Genomic DNA, 21,117 nt, shown 5'->3' with positions numbered 1-21,117 from the left:
TCTCGTGCTTCTCTCTGCTCAGCTCCACTTCCATCCAGTGGTCACCCTCCAGATGCCCCACCCCGGCTGCCTGTGGCGAGGGCATCTGTCCTCTGTCCTGAGAACTCTCTGCTTCTGATGCGTCTCCTGCTCGAGACCCACAGTCTCCGTTCCTACTGGCAGTCTTCCTCCTTTCTCCACTGTTGTTTTGAACAAGTGTGATACTTTAATTGTACATTTATTTGAGATTTCTATATTTTACCCAGATCTTTTCTCAAGACTAGAATTCTGTCTCTGCCAATATTCTACCAACCCGTGGTTTCCTTAGTTCTTTCAAAAAGTAGTATTTTTAAAATAATATTTTAAAACACTATTTTAAAAGTAGTATTTTAATATGTTTTATTAAACAGTTGTCAAGAATATAGTTGAAGCATATTAAATATTTGACATTATAGTGATTAAATAAAATTACTCTATGTAAATATCCTCCCCCCAAAAAACTTCATTCAGTAGATTGACTAATTTCTATCTTCTTGTAATTTAATGTGTTTATTGTATAGAGACGTTTAACGAAATTATTTGACTTACCCTATGAAAGGTAAGTAGAAATTAGAATTCAGTCTGTTATATTAACAAAAAGCCATAGTGATTTTAAAAAAAAATTTAATGTCTTATTAAAATTACTTTCTTTTTTGCAGGTTGATTAGAGCACAAGCATCTGAACTTATATAACATGTAATCTTTCAAAGAACATATTAATGTATTTAATCAGAGCATTGGTATTGTTTCTTATAAAAGTTTTTACCTTTGTTTAATCGTCATGTACTTTTTTTAGACATTTCATCACCTGTTTCTTCCCAGTGTGGGCTAAGAAAGGAAATGGTAATTAAAGCTTTGCAAGCCAAATATATTTCCCTACCCCACAGATATTCCAAATTAAATAAAGTGAATAAGGTTAGTACTATTAAAGTTGGTTGCTAGCTAGGTAGTAGGGTTAGGTAATAACGAGCACATTTATTCTCCAAATATTTTTGTTTAATAATTAATACTACAGGTAAAAAACAATTTGCAAGCATCCTCTGTGTATGATAGTTTAATTACCAGGGCATAATCAAAATTAGATATGAAGAAAAACAACTGAATTCAGTGCAAAATACCAAAAGCTAAAGGTCCAAGAATTCATTCATTCAAACACCAGGTAGAATGAATTATCATAGCTCTCAAGCAAAAATAAAATAGCAATATTCAGTTAAAGGAAAACTAAAATACAATATAATGTTGGTGAATGTTATAACAGTCAATCTAAGTTTGACTACATCAAACAGAAGCCCAAAATAATGGTGATGGAAGTTTATTTTTCTCAAGTCAAAAATATCCAGAGTGGGTAGTCTGAAGGTGACAGTGGCTCCACTGTGTCCTCAGGGACCAGCCAGGCTCTTTGCCATCCTTAGCTTTGGCTTTCCTGTCAAGGTTAGCTTCTGGCCTTCAGCGACTCTCAGGGCTCTCAGGAGCAGGAAAAGTGGGTAGGGCTAGAGATGAAAGGACTTTCTTTCTTGTGGAGTTGAGTCATTGCCCTCTAAGCGGCCTTCCGAGGTGGCTTACCATCTTGTTAGACACAGCTCGGTCACATGACCACATGAGACTGTGAGGGAAACTGGGATATGTTAATTAACTTGATTGTGGTGATTATTTCAAAATGTATACACATTAACAAATCATCATGCTGTACTATATATATGTGTGTGTGTGTGTGTGTGTATAGATATATACACACACACACACACACACACACACACACACACACACACACACAATATTTGTCAATTATTCCACAATAAAGCTGGATGAAGAAAAAAAGAGAAAAGGGCTTAGAGGCCGGAAAAACCTAATTGTAGAAAATAGGAGGAAATGGATATATAAATTGACAGTTGAAATCTGAATTTTATTCTCAACCTACGAAGCAGTGCATATTAGAAAACCTTTCTTTACGCTCAAGTGAAAATGAGACCATCTGTATAATTACTGCATGGGTTCAATTATAATTACTTTTTCCCCCCCTTTTCAGTTTCTTATGCTGTAATTTGGCCCATATTGTTACAGTGTGTCTTGCAGTTTGGTATATTCAATCACAAGTGGAAAACATGGACATCGAAATGCAGAAACCAAGACCCTGGGGGAAGGGCTAATGGATTACTGATTTGATTTGATTGTCAAATATAACCAATAATTAGCTTACCATTTTTAACAGCATTAAAAGTTGCATCACCTTAGTTCAAACCACCAAAACAAAACATAAATTAGCAAAAACATTGTTGGAATCTGTGATTCCTCCGGATAGTGCTGGCTTGTGCATATAATGTAGAGAGAAAGATTAAGAAGAATGATGCCAGCAAGAAACCTGGCGTGGCGTGTAGCTACATCAGGTTGACAAGTGCTTTGTTGTTGTGAAGCTTACAGCAGGGGTTTTATGTCAGGTCAGCCTGAAAAGTGGTTCTCAGATGTTATGTTCTGCTGTGTTCTGATTAACTTTGAAATGATGATTTTTTATATTCCCTAACAAAGCCTGTGACAGCCAACCTTCTGTCTTCCTTGCAGGACAGAGATCCGGTTGAGGCAACCCCTTCAGGATGATCTTCCTTTCTTTGAGAAGCCCCCAGGCAGGCAGTTTTCCTTACCAAACCTGTCTCTGGAAGAGCCTCCACTGCAGACCAGGACACTGGCCAACGAGGAAGCACTGCAGAAGATCTGTGCCCTCGAAAGTGAGCTTGCTGCCCTCAGAGCTCAGATTGCCAAAATTGTGACCCTCCAAGAACAGCAAAACCTCAGTGCAGGTCTGGAATTCCTACATTTGTTTTAACCAGGAAACTGGAAATTAGGAGAATGCCACTAATTTGAAAAGAAAAAAAAAAAATGTGTGTATAGAAGTGTAACTGAATCACTTTGCTATACACCTGAAACTAACACAACATTGTAAATCAACTATATTACAATACAAGTTAAAAAAAAAAAAAAAAAAGTAACAGCCATTGGGCTTGTTGGAAAATCAGGGGTCAGTCCTCTGCATTGTCCAGTACAGGACCCAGTCAAGGTTAAGTAGTTTTTGTTTGTTTTGAACAATCTTAATGCTGTCAGAGAGGATGATGAGTGTATTTTGAAAACACAACATATACATACATTGATACAGTTGAATTGCTACTCATGTGAATGCTGTGGTAAACTTAGTTGTCTGTGATAATGGCATTCACATCAGACATCAGACAGGAGGTAATCCAAAAAACAACCCTGACAGGGTTGAATGCTGTTTACCGACCTACACGTCCTTTACTTGGCCTTTCTACCTCCCTTTCCTGCTCTAAGGCAAGTACTTGGCCTTTCTACCTCCCTTTCCTGCTCTAAAATGGGGATAGTTAGTTACCTATGGTAGGGAGTAAACCTGGAGATTATATAGGATACCTTTAGCCACACAGTAGCTATTCAGTAGTCATTTTTCTCCCTCTTGCCTGGAGTGGAAACTGAATTCAGGTCCTTGGACTCCTGGACTACTACTGTTGCTTTTATTTGTGTGGCACTGTCACTTTGGAGAAGAAACTATAGCCTTGAAATCCTAGCCCATTAACCTGCTGGTAGGTGGTGGTTGTTTTTCCGAGTGTTGTCCCTGAGTCCTGGCGAGACTCAGCATAAGCCAACTCTAAAGGTTAAAGGATAGGACAGTTATTCTGCCTCTGAGCCACGTTGCTTGTGGTCCTAGAGTTTAATGTAACCCCACATGGAAACCTCATCCAACCTGGGTCAGGCCAAGATGGGCAGAGGGTGAGTGCACTCCGTGCACCTGGTGTTACTTACGTGAAATTTGCACGTAACTTATGAAAAACCAAAGTCCTACCCTTTCCTGTTTAACCTATGAATTACATGTCTCTTTTGCTTTACCTCCCTCTTCTGGCAGACTAGAAAACTGCTGTAAATTGTGAGATAATTTGGGGATTTATGTTAGACTTCTATTTACAATCCAAATCCCTTGAGTAAAACTCATTTGCATCGAGTTCCCCCTAATCAATATAGTTCACCCCCAAAACAACTCTCTAATCTCCAATTATGCAGAAAGATGAATTTTTAGGTCCTTATTTTAGAACCACTTTAACTCTTGGTTACTTCTTGTTTTGGAAATTAACTATATAACTTTTTTTTTTCTCCCAGAAATTTGTTCAACAGTAAATCTAAAACTTTAAACACACTTTGGTCAATGCACATTGTAGTTAATGCTCAATTAAATCTTCTATGTAAATATACTTAAAATGAACCACAAATGTATCAAATGGTTTTTTCAAATAGTTACTCTAGTACTAAATTGTCAAACTGTATATACTGAAGATAGTTAAGTGTGCAGTACAGATGCTCTGTTTCATCTAAAAGTAGCTACACACTTGGCAGCAGTCAGACCTGAACACTGGAGATCACAAAAGCGCCCTGTTAAGTTAAATGGAATGTTTCCATCTGGAGAGTTTGGGATTAAATGATAGTGACTGAGATGCAGGCATTTAGATTCCAACCAAGTAACTGAAACTTCCTGTCTACTTACGTAACTTCGATTCTTTTTAAGGATACTGTTTTCAGATATAAAGTCCTTAACATAATGTTGCTTTTAAAATAGTTTATTTGCCTATTACCAGCAGGATCAAACTGACTTTCCCTTGTTTCTGTAGGTGACTTAGAATCTACGGCATCCATTGCCACAGGGCCACCCTCTGTCCCGCCACCTCCCCCTCCGCCACCTCCCCTCCCTCCGTCAGGGCTCCACCAAAGCACATCTGCTATTGATCTGATTAGAGATCGAAGAGAGAAAAACGCCTGTTCTGGAAAGACTTCAGTCAAGAGCAGTCCAAAGAAATCTGATATGCCAAATATGCTGGAGATCCTTAAAGACATGAACAGCGTGAAACTTCGGTCAGTAAAAAGGTGAGGATACATTTGCCTTCTTTCTCACTTCCCTTGATTTTTTATGCCTAAAACCAAGTACTAGGTTTCTTTTCTTTTTTGAATTTTATTAAATTTTTTTATACAGCAGGTTCTTATTAGTCATCCATTTTATACACATCAGTGAATACATGTCAATCCCAATCTCCCAATTCATCACACCACCACCACCACCCCCCGCCAGTTTCCCCCCTTAGTGTCCATACGTTTGTTCTCTACATTTGTGTCTCAATTTCTGCCCTGCAAACTGGTTCATCTGTACCATTTTTCTAGGTTCCACATATATGCGTTAATATACGATACTTGTTTTTCTCTTTCTGATTTACTTCACTCTGTATGATAGTCTCTAGATTCATCCACGTCTCTACAAATGACTCAATTTCGTTCCTTTTTATGGCTGGGTAATATTCCATTGTATATATGTACCACATCTTCTTTATCCATTCGTCTGTCAGTGGGCACTTAGGTTGCTTCCATGTCCTGGCTGTTGTAAATAGTGCGGCAGTGAACATTGTGGTACATGACTGTTTTTGAATTATGGTTTTCTCTGGGTATATGCCCAGTAGTGGGATTGCTGGGTCATATGGTAGTTCTATTTTTAGTTTTTTAAGGAACCTCCATACTGTTCTCCATAGTGGCAGTATCAATTTGCATTCTCACCAACAGTGCAAGAGGGTTCCCTTTTCTCCACACCCTCTCCAGCATTTGCTGTTTGTAGATTTTCTGATGATGCCCATTCTAACTGGTGTGAGGTGATACCTCAGTGTAGTTTTGATTTGCATTTCTCTAATAATTAGTGATGTTAAGCAGCTTTTCACGTGCTTCTTGGCCACCTGTATGTCTTCTTTGGAGAAATGTCTATTTAGGTCTTTTGCCCATTTTTGGATTGGGTTGTTTTTTTAATATTGAGCTGTATGAGCTGTTTATATATTTTGGAGATTAATCCTTTGTCCACTGATTCATTTGCAAATATTTTCTCCCATTCTGAGGTTTACTTTTCGTCTTGTTTGTAGTTTCCTTTGCTTTGCATAAAGCTTTTAAGTTTCCTTAGGTCCCATTTGTTCATTTTTGTTTTTATTTCCGTTACTCTAGGAGGCAGATCACAGAAGGTCTTGCTGTGATTTATGTAAAAGAGTGTTCTTCCTATGTTTTCCTCTAAGAGTTTTATAGTGTCCAGTCTTACATTTAGGTCTCTAATCCATTTTGAGTTTATTTTTGTGTATGGTGTTAGGGAGTGTTCTAATTTCATTCTTTTGCATGTAACTGTCCAGTTTTCCCAGCACCACTTATTGAAGAGGCTGTCTTTTCTCCATTGTATATCCTTGCCTTCTTTGTCATATATTAGTTGACCATAGGTGCGTGGGTTTATCTCTGGGCTTTCTATCTTGTTCCGTTAACCTATATTTCTGTTTTTGTGCCAGCACCATATTCTCTTGATTACTGTAGCTTTGTAGTATAGTCTGAAGTCAGGGCATCTGATTCCTCCAGCTCCGTTTTTTTCCCTCAAGACCACTATGGCTATTCGGGGTCTTTTGTGTCTCCATACAAATTTTAAGATTTTTTGTTCTAGTTCTGTAAAACATGCCATTGGTAATTTGATAGGGATTGCATTTAATCTGTAGATTGCTTTGGGTGGTAGTCATTTTCACAGTGTTGATTCTTCCAATCTGAGAATATGGCATCTCTCTCCATCTGTCTGTATCATCTTTAATTTCTTTCATAAGTGTCATATAGTTTTCTGCATACAGGTCTTTTGTCTCCCTAGGTAGGTTTATTCCTAGGTATTTTATTCTTTTTGTTGCAGTGGTAAATGGGAGTGTTTTTCCTTAATTTCTCTTTCAGATTTTTCATCATTAGTGTATAGGAATGCAAGAGATTTCTGTGCATTAATTTTGTATCAGTAACTTTACCAAATTCATTGATTAGCTCTAGTAGTTTTCTGGTGGCATCTTTAGGATTCTTTATGTGTAGTATCATGTCAGCTGCAAACACTGACAGTTTTACTTTTTCTTTTCCAATTTATATTCCTTTTATTTCTTTTTCTTCTCTGATTGCTGTGGCTAGGACTTCCAAAACGATGTTGAATAATAGTGGTGAGAGTGGACATCCTTGTCTTGTTCCTGATCTTAGAGAAAATGCTTTCAGTTTTTCACCATTGAGAATGATGTTTGCTGTGGGTTTGTCATATATGGCCTTTATTATGTTGAGGTAGGTTCCGTCTGTGCCCATTTTCTGAAGAGTTTTTATCATAAATGGGTGTTGCATTTTGTCAGAAGCTTTTTTCTGCATCTATTGAGATGATCATATGGTTTTTATTCTTCAATTTGTTAATATGGTGTATCACATTGATTGATTTGCATATCTTGAAGAATCCTTGCATCCCTGGGATAAATCCCACTTGATCATGGTGTATGATCCTTTTAATGGGTTGTTGGATTCTGTTTGCTAGTATTTTGTTGAGGATTTTTGCATCTATATTCATCAGTGATATTGGTCTGTAATTTTCTTTTTTTGTAGTATCTTTGTCTGGTTTTGGTATCAGGGTGATGGAGGTCTCATTGAATGAGTTTGGGAGTGTTCCTTCCTCTGCAGTTTTTGGAAGAGTTTGAGAAGGATGGGTGCTAGCTCTTCTATAAATGTTTGATAGAATTCACCTGTGAAGCCATCTGGTCCTGGACTTTTGTTTGTTGGAAGATTTTTAATCACAGTTTCAATTTCATTACTTATGATTGATCTGATCATATTTTCTATTTCTTCCTGGTTCAGTCTTGGAAGGTTATACCTTTCTAGGAATTTGTCCATTTCTTCCAGGTTGTCCATTTTATTGGCATAGAGTTGCTTGTAGTAGCCTCTTAGGATGCTTTGTATTTCTGCAGTGTCTGTTATAACTTCTCCTTTTTCATTTCTAATTTTATTGATTTGAGTCCTCTTCCTCATTTTCTTGATGAGTCTGGCTAATGGTTTATCAATTTTATCTTATCAAAGAACCAGCTTTTAGTTTTATTGATCTTTGCTAATGTTTTCTTTGTTTCTATTTCATTTATTTCTGCTCTGATCTTTATGATTTCTTTCCTTCTTCTAACTTTGCGGGTTTTTTGTTCTTCTTTCTCTAATTGCTTTAGATGTAAGGTTAGATTGTTTATTTGGTATGTTTGTTGTTTCTTGAAGTAGGATTGTATTGCTATAAACTTCCCTCTTAGAACTGCTTTTGCAGCATCCCATAGGTTTTGGATCGTCGTGTTTTTGTTGTCATTTGTCTCTAGTATTTTTTGATTTCCTCTTTGATTTCTTCAGTGATCTCTTGGTTATTTAGTAGCGTATTGTGTAGCCTTCATGTGTTTGTGTTTTTTACGTTTTTTTCCCCTGTAATTGATTTCTAATCTCAGAGCATTATGCTCAGAAAAAATGTTTGATATGATTTCAGTTTTCTTAAATTTACTGAGGCTTGATTTGTGACCCAAGATGTGATCTATCCTGGAGAATGTTCCGTGCGCACTTGAGAAGAAAGTGTAATCTGCTGTTTTTGGATGGAATGTCCTATAAATATCAATTAAATCTATCTGGTCTATTGTGTCATTTAAAGGTTGTGTTTCCTTATTAATTTTCTGTTTAGATGATCTGTCCATTGGTGTAAGTGAGGTGTTAAAGGCCCCTACTATTATTGTGTTACTGTCGATTTCCTCTTTTATAGCTGTTAGCAGTTGCCTTATGTATTGAGGTGCTCCTATGTTGGGTGCATATATATTTATAATTGTTACATCTTCTTCTTGGATTGATCCTGTGATCATTATGTAGTGTCCTTCTTTATCTCTTGTAACATTCTTTATTTTAAAAGTCTATTTTATCTGATATGAGTTTTGCTACTGCAGCTTTCTTTTGATTTCCATTTGCATGGAATATCTTTTTCCATCCCCTTTCTGTCTGTATCTCCCTAGGTCTGAAGTGGGTCTCTTGTAGACAGCATATATATGGGTCTTGTTTTTGTATCCATTCAGTGAGCCTGTGTCTTTTGGTTGCGCATTTAATCCATTCACGTTTAAGGTAATTATCGATATGTCTGTTCCTATTACCATTTTCTTAATTGTTTTCGGTTTGTTTTTGTAGGTCCTTTTCTTCTCTTGTGTTTCCCACTTAGAGAAGTTCCTTTAGCATTTGTTGTAGAGCTGGTTTGGTGGTGCTGAATTCTCTTAGCTTTTGCTTGTCTGTAAAGCTTTTGATTTCTCCCTCGAATCTGAATGGATCCTTGCTGGGTAGAGTAATCTTGGTTGTAGGTTCTTCCCTTTCATCACTTTAAATATGTCATGCCACTCCCTTCTGGCTTGTAGAGTTTCTGCTGAGAAATCAGCTGTTAACATACAAGGGAACTCCCATAAGGTTATTTGTTGTTTTTCCCTTGCTGCTTTCAATAATTTTTCTTTGTCTTTAATTTTTGCCAATTTGATTACTATGTGTCTCAGCATGTTTCCCCTTGGGTTTATCCTGTATGGGACTCTGTGCTTCCTGGACTTGGGTGGCTGTTTCCTTTCCCATGTTAGGGAAGTTTTCGACTATAATTTCTTCAAATATTTTCTCGGGTCCTTTCTCTCTCCCTTCTCCTTCTGGGACCCCTATAATGTGAATGTTGTTGCGTTTAATGTTGTCCCAGAGGTCTCTTAGGCTGTCTTCATTTCTTTTCATTCTTTTTCTTTTTTTTTTTTAGCCGTGTGTCCAGCAATTTTACTCTTGGCAATCTGATGCAGAAGAATAAAACAGGGACAGAGCTGCAGGGTCAGGGAAGGGAAGTCTGTTTCCAAGTGATTGTCCCTTGTAATGCGGAGCTGTCAGGGCTCCTCTTCATGGGCAATTCTGTTGCAAGCAAGACACAGGCATTGTCAGCAAAGTCCGAACATTTATGATGCGACACTGGGCAGGCCGGGCCTGGGAAGAGGTGGTGACAGAATGGAAGAGCCTAAGTGTAGGAAGGGACAATGGAGGTCACCTTGCCCAACCTCGCCTCCCAGTCAGAATTCCGCAGTCCGGTGTCCCCAGCATGTGATCATCCTGGCTCCTTTTGAACCCTCCTGGGCTGCAGGGTTCACTGCCTCCTGAAGCAGCCCTTTTGTTTGCTGGACAGCTCTGGCTATTAAGAAGCATTTTTTTTTTTTTGAATAGTCTATGAAGCTCTTTCTCTGTGTAATGTCCACTTCCATTCATCTCAGCTCAGCCCTCTGGAGCCAGCCAATATTTACTGAGGACCTACTATGCCCCACTATTCTAGATTCCGAAGTTAAGGTGATGAACGAAACAAAGTCCCTTGGAGTGTTTAAATCTACTGGGCCAGTCCACTGTTTCCTCCACATGACACAGGATTTTTCCCTTCTCCCCAGACTCTCTGGAGTCCTATTCATGTTCAGTTTTCAGTTTGTGAGGTCTCTGAGGGCTAAGTGCAGTTTCTCCTTGGAATTCTCTGGTGGTCCAGTGGTTAGGACTCCGTGCTTCCACTGCAAGGGGCGCAGGTTCCATCCCTTGGGAGAAAGTATCGGAGAGAGTGAGGATCCAAACGAGGAGGCTCAGCGTGCTGTCTGCCCGCCGTCCGTCCGCCCGCAGCTGGGGCCCCGAGTTGGCGAGCTCATTCTTTTTTCTTTATCCTGTTCCGCAGCAGTGAATTCCACCATCTGTCTTCCAGGTCACTTATCCGTTCTTCTGCCTCAGTTATTCTGCTATTGATTCCTTCTAGTGTTATTTTTCATTTCAGTTATTTGTTTGTTCTTTAATTTTTCTAGGTCTTTGTTAAACATATCTTGCATCTTCTTGCATCTTTGCCTCCATTCTTTTTCCAAGGTCCTGGATCATCTTCACTATTATTATTCTGAAATCTTTTTATGGAAGGTTGCCTATCTCCATTTAGTTGTTTTCTGGGGTTTTATCTTGTTCCTTCATCTGGTACATAGCTCTCTGCCTTTTCATGTTGTCTTTCTGTGAATGTGGTTTTTGTTCCACAGGCTGTAGAATTGTAGTTCTGCTTGCTTCTGCTGTCTGCCCTCTGGTGGATGAGGCTATCTAAGAGGCTTGTGCAAGTTTCCTGATGGGAGGGACTGGTGGTGGTAGAGCTGGGTGTTGCTCTGGTGGGCAGAGCTCCGTAAAACTTTAATCCGCTTGTCTGCTGATGGGTGAGGCTGGGTTCCCTCCCTGTTGGTTGTTTGGCCTGAGGCGACCCAGCACTGGAGCCTACCCAGCTCTTTGGTGGGGCTAATGGCGGATTCTGGGAGGGCTCACGCCGAGGAGCACTTCCCAGAACTTCTGCTGCTAGGGTCCTTGTCCTCATGGTGAGACACAGCCACCCCCCGCCTCTGCAGGAGACCCTCCAACACTAGCAGGTAGGTCTGGTTCAGTCTCCTATGGGGTCACTGCTTCTTCCCGTGGGTCCCGATGCTCACACTACTTTGTGTGTGCCCTCCAAGAGTGGAGTCTGTTTCCCCCAGTCCTGTCGAAGTCCTTCAATCAAATCCTGCTATCCTTCAAAGTCTGATTCTCTAGGAATTCCTCCTCCCATTGCTGGACCCCCAGGTCGGGAAGCCTGACATGGGTATCAGAACCTTCACTCCAGTGGGTGGACTTCTGTGGTATAAGTGTTCTCCAGTGTGTGAGTCACCCACCCAGCAGTTATGGGATTTGAGTTTATTGTGATCACGCCCCTCCTACCATCTCATTGTGGCTTCTCCTTTGTCTTTGGATGTGGGGTATCTTTTTTGGTGAGTTCCAGTGTCTTCCTGCCGATGCCTGTTCAGCAGTTAGTTGTGATTCCGGTGCTCTCGTAGGAGGGAGAGCACGTCCTTCTACTCTGCCATCTTGAACCAATCTCCCAAGTACTAGGGTTCTTGAGAACTTTGTTTTATAAGATGACTACATGAGTAGCTCTAAGTTTTTAATTTAAAAAAGATAGTTAATGGTGTACAGGAGCCTAAGAGATTAGCAGAATAATCACTTGCAGGTAACTTTCCAGTTTCACTCCCAATTGCATTTGAAGGCTTTTCGTTACTGTGCAGTCATTCATCCAGTGAAGCTGTGTCACGTCCCTGCTATGGTAGTCACCAGGCTTTCGGAGAAGAATGGAACCCTGATTGCCTTGAAGGAGCACATAATCTCTGCTCCTGAGAGGACCTGAGTGACTGTTCATTGGGGCACCTTTGTGCTCTTTCATTGAGCCTTAAATCTAGGGTTTTCACTTCGCTGCATCAGTGTGTGTCAGTGTCTTTGTCAAGTGTATCTGACACCAGGGAAGTGCTGTCAGGCTCCCCGTGTGCTTCCCGGAGGGATCAGCGCCCCCTTGGTTTATGTTCATTTCTCTCAGGTCAGAAGAAGATACAAAGCCCAAACCGGTGGACGTTTCTGACCCTGCTGCCCTCATAGCAGAGGCTCTGAAAAAGAAGTTTGCTTATCGGTATCGATGTGATAGCCAAGGTGAAGTTGAAAAAGGAATTCCAAAGTCTGAATCAGAGGCCACCTCAGAAAGAGTGTTGGTGAGTACTGGGCAGACTTCTCTCCTAGGACAGCCTGGTAGTTCACTGCACTGCGGCACACTGCAAGCCATTCAGCTGTGTTCGCCTGCAAGATTCAAAAGGATGTGTGCTACAGGATTTAGTCCCTACCTACAGCTAGATTACCTATTATAGAAGAACACAGAGAAGGAAGCAAAAGTTAACCCCTGGTTTCATTGCTTAGTGTCTCCTGTGTTAAATTTTCCATGCTGTTTTATTTAAGTATAATGAAGTGAAATTCATTACAATAAAATTTATATCTGAGGACAATAAAAATGCTGTGATATAGAAAGGAAAGATCATTTTCTCTTAGGGCACCTGTGAGGAAGTCTCCTGAAGAGGGAGAGACATTTGACCAGGGCCTTGCAGGCTGTGGGCATGCCAGAGGTGGAGACTGAGCAGATTTCATGGAAGCTCTCAAATATATTAATTTATACATTACCTTTATTCAGGGTACTGTCATGGGGGATATGTGTTTATCTATTCCAGAGATGTAGATATCTTAGAAATTTTAGCATGTTTGAAACTCTTCAGACATTGAAAAGGAAACTGTACCTTCCTTCTTTTATTTGGAGAAGTAAAATTGGACTAAGCTAGGCTCTTGCTAAGGTAATTATAGTTTTCTAGGGTATAATATTGTTAATTTTGTTGTCTCTTTGTCTTTCACTCTTTTGCTATGTCATGTTTATAACAACCTGTCAATTCATAAAGGTTTTAATATTACCTAGCTGTTTGGTTTTTCATGAAGAACATACCTTTGACCCATGATTGGGAGGGGGGCATATCATTACTGTTACATGAACCAGTGTCTTTTTTGTTTCTTTTCTAGTTTGGGCCACACATGTTGAAGTCTACAGGAAAAATGAAGGCTTTAATCGAAAATGTTTCAACTTCCTAATAGTGAGCTGAGGGAGACTATCCTACTAGTTCAGCTGTTGGTGGATTAGGGCTGTTCGGCTGGTAGAGATCAACACTGTTTGGTAAACACCTGAATTTAGTGTCTCCTTTTAAGTCTCAGAGGATTAAGCTGTAACAAAAGCACTCTTAAGTTTGTTTGCTTTTAAGAGAAGGTCCGTTCTGAAGTTTTCCATAACATATTTATATTCTGACATGTTTTTAATGTGTAGCCAAGATGTTTAGATTTCCAGTCTGGAAAACAATTATATAGATTTCAGAACAAAGAAAGGACCTTTGTAGATGTGAGTTTTTAATTCTTAACACTAATTTATCTGTACAAATGTTTTATGTGCATGTACTTGGATATAAAACAGGACATAAGATTTATTTTAGCAAGGGGGTGACGAGGGTGCTGATAGTGTCATTTGTTTTCAGTGATCATTTCTATTCAGTGATGGAGCAGCTGGGATAACCAGGTTGTTGGAGTGAAGTGTTTTTGAGATTGGAATTTCTTCTTACCTTGAACACAACTTTTTAGATTCTCTCTTCACGTTTTCTTGGATTGGGGACGGGGTTTGAGTAGGAACCTGCTCATGTTTGCTGCTGAAATTCCATAATGCTTTCCTTTAAAGAGGGAAGTCAAGGATCATGGAAACTGTTTTCACTGTAGTGCTGTCCAGTGCTGAGGAAGAAAATGTAGTTTTCAAATAGTGAGGAATCAAATGATTGAATTAAATCTCTTTTAAAGTAAAAACTAGAATGTACCATCTTTTTCTTTCAGTTTAATAAATGGCATGAAGATAACTTGATGCTAATGCTAATACTTCTGGAAATGTCAGCATAATGGAGTTAAAAAATTTTTAATATTGGTCGAAATAGTAGCTTTATAATGAAACATTGAATAGGCGAAAGAATTTTCTGCAAGTTGCTTATCATTGGTCAGAATGCTGTTTTGCTGAATTACATTATGTAGCATAAACCTTAGGTGCTATTAGGAAGTAGACAACTGCCTTTCTCCTCTATGACTTCTAAGGAATTGCTACAAGTGATCATTTTTAAATGCTGCATGTATCTTCATGATTTTCTATATTTCTGTTAAACACACATAGTTAGTTAATGTCAGAACCTCCTACTATGAGTAAATATTTGGAAGTATTATTTAAATCTAGTGAAAAGAAAGTTGTACTTCCTGGGGGGGATTAGGAGATGTGAAGACACTTTTAAGTTATTGAAAATATGTGCAGTGTTCTAAGTAATAGCAAATATTAGTTGGAGGTAATTTTCATGGTTTGGTTATTCAGCTTAACTTTGAACTGTGGCTTATTTTACACATGTTGTTATATTGTTTCTGATTGTTTTCTATGGTTTAAAACTTCTGCCTTTAAAAGGAATTCAGAAAATTCGCCTGATATAAATTTCTTAGGAGGTCAAAGTATGTATATTTGTATCAGTATTGAATTTTGGGCAGTGCTCCAATTACAAGGAAGTTACTGTTTTGAAATAAACTTTTACTTTCCTTGGGCCATAATGGCTATACAAATGCTTTCCTTTTTTTTTTCCCCACAATAGGCAAGATTCTTTTATATTATACATGCAGCTTCTTTAGAATTATTTGCTTTCTGCATTTTTCAAGTGTAAATATATTGCCTAAAATGTATCACCTCTCATTCATCTTTCTCTTCAAGGGACTTATTTACTTCATCATTAAAAAGAGAAAGGCAGTCACTGGGGATGAGTTTCCTCAGGATTCTCAAGCCTATAATCCACCTCTGGGACTGGTGAAAGCTCTTTTCTCATCTTCCCCTACACCCATCTCATTCAGTTTCCGGTTCTCCCACTCAACACATTACCTGAAGTGAAAGATCTTAAAAATAGTTAAAGTCTACATTTTACAGCTGAGGCTCAAAAAGTTAAATAACTGGTGTAATGTTTTCTCTCCTGTGATTTTGACTAGTCTAGGGGCTCACTCTTTTATAGAGCGGACCCTTGAAAACGTGGGGGGCGGGACTTCCCTGGCGGTCCAGTGGTTAAGACTTCACCTTCCAATGCAGGGCGTGTGGGTTCCATCCCTGGTCAGGGAGCTAAGATCCCCATGCCTCCTGGCCAAAAACCAAAACATAAAACAGAAGCAATATTGTAACAAATGCAATTAAAAGACTTTAAAATTGGTTCATATCAAAGTTTAAAAAAAGAAAGAAAACATGGGTGTTTGTTAGGGGCACTGACTCCCTCTCCTCCCCAGTCGAAAATCCACGCATTGCTCTCTCTACCTCAACAACAAATGAATTGGTAAATGACTCACCCAAGGGTGGGTAGGAAGCTGAAACAGTTTGGATAGGATCAGGACTCAAACCTTAGTTTCTTTGACTCCACGTACTGTGATCTCTGGTCAAACAAACACAAAGTTCTCCCCGTATGTAATTTAAAGATCTGTAAAGTGAAAATACAGGTACTATATTATTTATTGAAACAAGTCCACGTGTAAGTGGAGCCATGCAGTTCAAACCTGTGTTGTTCAAGGGTCAACTGTGTACATAGTGAGTGTGAGTCAGAGAGCGCTGCTGGACCGGAGTTAAACACGACCATGTATGTGATCCTGGCCAAGTCACACCTGTTTTTAAAATGGGAGTCATGCTCAGTTCAAAAAATTAGGATTAAATAATGATTCTGAACACGTTCTGTGAATGGCAGCATGCTAAATAAGTTATTACATTATTTTACACAAGGTCACTGTAGTTCCCAGTAGACGGATTTCTCCAACGTTCCTGGCACCTGGAAAAGGTGTCATTCTGCGCACGGGCCTGGGTGGAGCGGTAGGTCTTAGTCTTCAGTTCTGGTTGTCTTCCCAGTCATAGGTCTTTCTGCAGAAGAATCCTGTCAGTCATTTTTTCTTTTTTTTAAATTTTCTGACCACACTGCATGGCATGTGGGAATCTTAGTTTCCCGACCAGGGATCGAAACCGCAACCCCTGCTTTGGAAGCACAGAGTCTTAACCACTGGACCGCCAGGGAAGTCTGCTGTCCTCTTGCTGTATTAAGAATTTCTATGAGTCTGTGCCTCAGTGGTGAAGGAAGAAAACATGAGGTAACAACTACTGGAGACAAACCATCCTCTGGTGACTCCTCTCTGTAGGTTAGATCTGGCAGATACAAGTTTAAACTTGCAGGTGTTGTTAGCCCAGTAGCACCAGCTCTGGGATTGCCAGGCAGAAGGAGGCACTTGGTTTTACAACAGTATCACTGTTCTGCCTGTTACTGTCACAATCTTTCCCATGAGCCTTTAGCCATTCCCGAGTCCTCTTCCCCCTTCTCATCCTAGAGTCAGCATTCTTCTGAGCTACCCCACTGAGCCTTTTTCTTAAAATTCTTACTAGTTTTTCCTTGTAAACCTTGTAAGCAGGCTAGTTCTTCATTCGTACTAGTGTGATCACTTGAGAACAGATAGGATAATAAAAATAGCATACCCATGGAAGGATCCAGAAATCTTGGATGTTTCCCTGAAAGCTGTTGTCCTTAGTCCACTTGGTAGGGACTGGAAAAGTTAATGTTCCTCTAGCTGGAGCTTCTCAAACTTCTCTCCCCTGGAAGATTCTCCAGCCTCTTGTAAAGGTCAGAGGGCTCCTTCTGTAAGCTGAGAGAGTAACATGAGTGTAATTTAGACATCACCAGGAAGCTAAGTAAGACGATCCAAACAGTGCCTCCCATTCCATCCCAAACTGCTACGGCTGTTACAGGGCAGTCCAGTCCCTCCTAACCGCTGTCTTCCCAGCTGGGAAAGCCAGAATTTGGGGAGAAAGACACTCTTCACAACAGGATTTTTACCAGAGCTGTGAACAGCTTTCTGTTCACATGGCCTAGGAGCTGTGAACAGCTTTCTGTTCACATGGCCTAGGAGCCGCCCCCTCTTCATTGGCCAGTCATGCTTGCTATCAGAGGATGAAAAAGGGTGAGAAGCAGGTGTGGTGGGACATTGTTCTGTAACGCAGGTGTGAGCAGTGACGGTGGAGAGCACGTGATCCTCTGCACGATGATCTCTCTAACGCAGCTCTGGCGCAGACTGCCCTCTGCAAGGGGAGCACCAGCTAATGCAGAGACAATCTGTGACTCAGGACGCAGCCCTGACAAGCTGGTCCAGATCCTCCCTTGGGAATCTGAATAGGAAACCTTGAGAGAGGGGCACAGTTGGTACCTGGAGCTCAAGTAAGCATGCCACGAGGTACAGGTGTGCCCACGAGCAGTTTATACAAAACAGATGATGAGGACATGAACAAGGACACAGACTGAACTGTTGTCAGTACATTATTTTACCTTTACGAGGCAGACATTTTACAGGTTAGGAAGCCACTCAAAAGATTAGGTGACTCGCTAATACATACAAAAGACCTAATAAACACAGTCTATCTAGCCATAAAGACAACACTTTAAAAACTTTACTGCCTTTCCAAGCAGACACTCCAAGGTAGAGAAGAGACGGGAAGAGGAGCAGAAGTGTGGGAAGAAGCAGATGCAGCAAGAAGTTACATCTCAGAGAGCTTAGACCCCAGGTTCTGCTTCTGCAGCCTTCATAGGGTTTGTCTCATTATCATGAACATGAATCCTCAAGATAAAGCTCCAGTTACCCTGCAGTGATCTGAGGGAGACTCTGTCCCCGACAGTGGAAAAGTTAACCCCTATCTTGTGAGGATTCTTAGATGAAAATTCAGAAACTGTTTTCTGTACATGTTCAACTAGGAGCTTTAAACACATTCCTTTATGATACTTTCTGCAAAAGGTAAAGCACCTTGGGGTACCATGCAGCCTCCCAATTCTTTATAGGACGCGGCTCAACAGTAAAGAAACACTTCAAATTTACGCTCAAAAATCTCAAACAATGCATAGCTTAAACATAAATGTAATATAAGATGAACTTTCTTAACAAGACTATTGATGGGACCAGTGGAAAGTTGCAGTAAACCAATAGGTCACTGTGCTTCAGTTTTAAAATACAGCTAAAAAGAATCTAATATTAAAAATGGGGGTGTTTCTCTTTCCCTGGCCATTCTACCAGACTTCAGGATAGGTTCAGGACAACTTAGCATAGCTGTAAAAGTAAAAAAAATGTTACTGTGATTGATAAAAGTTATTAGTATTTTACTAAAAGTATCACAGTGAACATCTAAGACTTATATTTTAGAATCAAATTTGAAAGCTATATGATTTTACCAGTCACGGATGTTAATAAGATTCAATAATTACTGGAAATGGTGTCATTTTCATCATGAACCCAACAAAATCATTCATTCTCAACAATACCCCAACACTTTACACTCACTTTGTGCAATATAGAAACCTCCCATATTACATAACAGATGCTTTCCACACATCATTTTGTCACCCAAACGTTTTGAGAACAGAGACCCCGTCTCGGTATTTAGTTTTAGTACCTTTATTACATCCAGTGCAGTTCTGCACACAACAGGAACTCGGATACTGTGACCATGTGACTTCGGCATTGACAGACTAGTTTCCACATAGTTGCTCATGATGATAGACTGATAGCTAAAAAGGAAACACAATACCAAGTTAATCTGTTCAGCATTTACTGACGGCACAGTTTACGCTAGCCCTAGGCTAAGCACAAGAGACACGAAGGTGGAGGAGACGGCTGTGCGCCTCCGGCAGTCCACCCCAAGCAGCGGTCACTTCCCCTGGGGACAAGGGACAACTGGGGGCCTTCCAGAGGACACAGGTTGTCTGCAAATCCTTAGCAAACAAGGAATGGCTCAGGCGAAGTCTTGCACATATCTGGATAACTACGTGTTTCAAATATATGCTGCTAGTATGGTGATTAATGTCACATTTATTTAAAAACATTACTGAATGCAGATTAGCTGTCGGTCATTGTCCCAAGCAGGAGATACTGATTGGGAGGAGATTTAAACAAAATATTTATACATTTAAAAAAGTACACATGAAAACACTGTAAACCTCCAATGTGAAAATTTTAAAGTGTTAAGAAAATCGGAAGCTTTAAGAGTCAAGAAAGATTTTTGGAAAGAGAGGCTGTCATAGGAATCTTCAAAGAATTATTTGCACCTCTAACCTGTACCTAAGGTACAAACATATTTCCCAGGTTGGACAAAGGACATAAAATATTTACTTCTTTTATGTAAAGAGGATCATTACAAACCACCACACTTACGGAGTGCACATACCAGGAACCAGATTGTTTTTGCTAAGCTAAGGCTTACCACAATTCTCTCTCCGGGGACCTTTAGCCTAGAGCAGAGGAGCTGCCCCCATGACTAAGGGCTGGCCCAGAGCCCCAAAGGGCTGCTGCAACGCTCAACAATTCTTTGAAGTCTCCTGTTTTATCTTAAAAATTTATGTGAATTTTGCATTCTCTTCCATAATATTTCATTACTTATTTAACATGTGACCTTCTAAATTACTGTACTGTTTCCTCAAATTTTTCTAGAAAACCAATGTTCAAAGAATATAGGTCCTGTTGAAGAAGCAGGGCTACAGACGGGTAATACCACATACATGTAACAAAACATATTTTGCAGTGGGTTTATTTTATGTGTAGGCAGGAGATGGGAGCCACACTCAGGTGTCTCCCCCTTGAGACTGGCAGTAAGAAGATAATCCTCTGAATATCAAACAGTGAGAAACATGTAACAGGTCAGAGAAGAAGAAAGCAATCATACGCTGGCAGATGGGGCCCAGGCAGGCTCAGCTGATGCAAGGCTGAAGGTCTGACGTGTCTGCTGGATGTGCCAATCAAGCAGGCGTGGAGAAGCAGCTCCTGACAGAGAATCTGTAACCTCATTCAGGGGAACCGTGGTCCACAAACAAGTATCAGCAGGTCCGTCCCTGCAGGACGCGTGAGGCGACTTGCTTCCCTTGCTCAGAATCCACGCTCAAGCAACCGGCTGATCGGCGTTTGGCTTCCCGAGAACGTCTGCCTAAAGGGAGAGAATGATTGATAGTTATATTTCTCACTGTAAATTAAACTATTAACACTTAAAAAAAACCATCAGTTTCTGTGAAATTGGTTAATGTGAGTTTGCTATGAGATACAGTTCTACTCTCCATGTGCTGACATACTAGGTGTGTGAGCTTGCGAGTTTCCTTATCAGACACTGGATGCGTCAGCTTTGCCAAGATGATACTCCTCATATAAGTGGCCAGCTGACCTTCCCGAGGTGGCCCTCGGCTCCACCACCATCAGACTCCTGCACCCAGCTGTCCAGCGTGGTGGCCACGAGCCACATGTGGAGACCGGGCACCTGAAGCATGGCTGTTCCGAACTGAGACGTGCTGTAAGCATAAAATACACGCCAGATTTCAAAGACTGTAACAGAAAAAGGAATGTAAAACATCTCAATAGTTTTTTATAATGACTACATATTGTGAAATGATAAAATATTTTGGATATGTTGGAATAAATATTATTAGAATTAATTCCAGCTGTTTCTTTTTCCTTTTTTTAAATGTGACTCCTTGGAAATTGACAATCACTGACTCGGCTCACACTGTATTTCTATCCAACATCACTCTTCTATGCAAATAATGACTATGTTTGAGTTCAAAGTTTACACGTATCCCTTCTAATGAAATGGACTTGGGAGGACCCCGGAGAGGCCCAGTGGTACCTTTCTTACACTGATACCAAAAGTAGTATTAAGTGGCCATTTCTCATTACTTGACTTTTAAAAGGCCAATAAATACGAGTAGTATGTTAGTACCTGCACAAAGGCCTGAGGTTCCC

At 40.2% G+C, this 21,117-nt stretch overlaps 1 protein-coding gene and 1 long non-coding RNA gene across 5 annotated transcripts in view; one reads left to right on the top strand and one right to left on the bottom strand.

The window, feature by feature from the left end:
• Positions 1-14,889, top strand: part of MTFR1 (mitochondrial fission regulator 1) — an 86,059-nt gene extending 71,170 nt beyond the window's left edge. For 3 of the 4 annotated variants that reach the window (XM_059901834.1, XM_059901833.1, XM_059901835.1), the window contains 4 exons: positions 2,575-2,810; positions 4,680-4,932; positions 12,281-12,449; positions 13,297-14,884. In XM_059901834.1, the coding sequence (XP_059757817.1) occupies positions 2,575-2,810; positions 4,680-4,932; positions 12,281-12,449; positions 13,297-13,365 (727 nt within the window). In that variant the 3' untranslated portion in view covers positions 13,366-14,884. Of the gene's footprint in view, positions 1-2,574; positions 2,811-4,679; positions 4,933-12,280; positions 12,450-13,296 lie in introns of all 4 variants that reach the window. The other variant, XM_059901836.1, reaches the window with a different exon arrangement.
• LOC132351811 (uncharacterized) lies at positions 856-20,744 on the bottom strand. Its single transcript, XR_009498469.1, has 8 exons — positions 20,454-20,744; positions 20,054-20,311; positions 18,788-18,902; positions 16,829-16,995; positions 15,667-15,794; positions 15,404-15,463; positions 13,884-14,046; positions 856-1,633 (listed from the first exon to the last, which is right to left on the bottom strand). It is a non-coding gene; the product is annotated as an uncharacterized LOC132351811 (long non-coding RNA).
• Between the last annotated feature and the right edge of the window lie 373 nt (positions 20,745-21,117).

The sequence above is a fragment of the Balaenoptera ricei genome, chromosome 17 (genome assembly GCF_028023285.1).
Source record: "Balaenoptera ricei isolate mBalRic1 chromosome 17, mBalRic1.hap2, whole genome shotgun sequence".
Taxonomy (NCBI): domain Eukaryota; kingdom Metazoa; phylum Chordata; class Mammalia; order Artiodactyla; family Balaenopteridae; genus Balaenoptera; species Balaenoptera ricei.
This window is presented reverse-complemented; position numbering and strand designations above follow the sequence as displayed.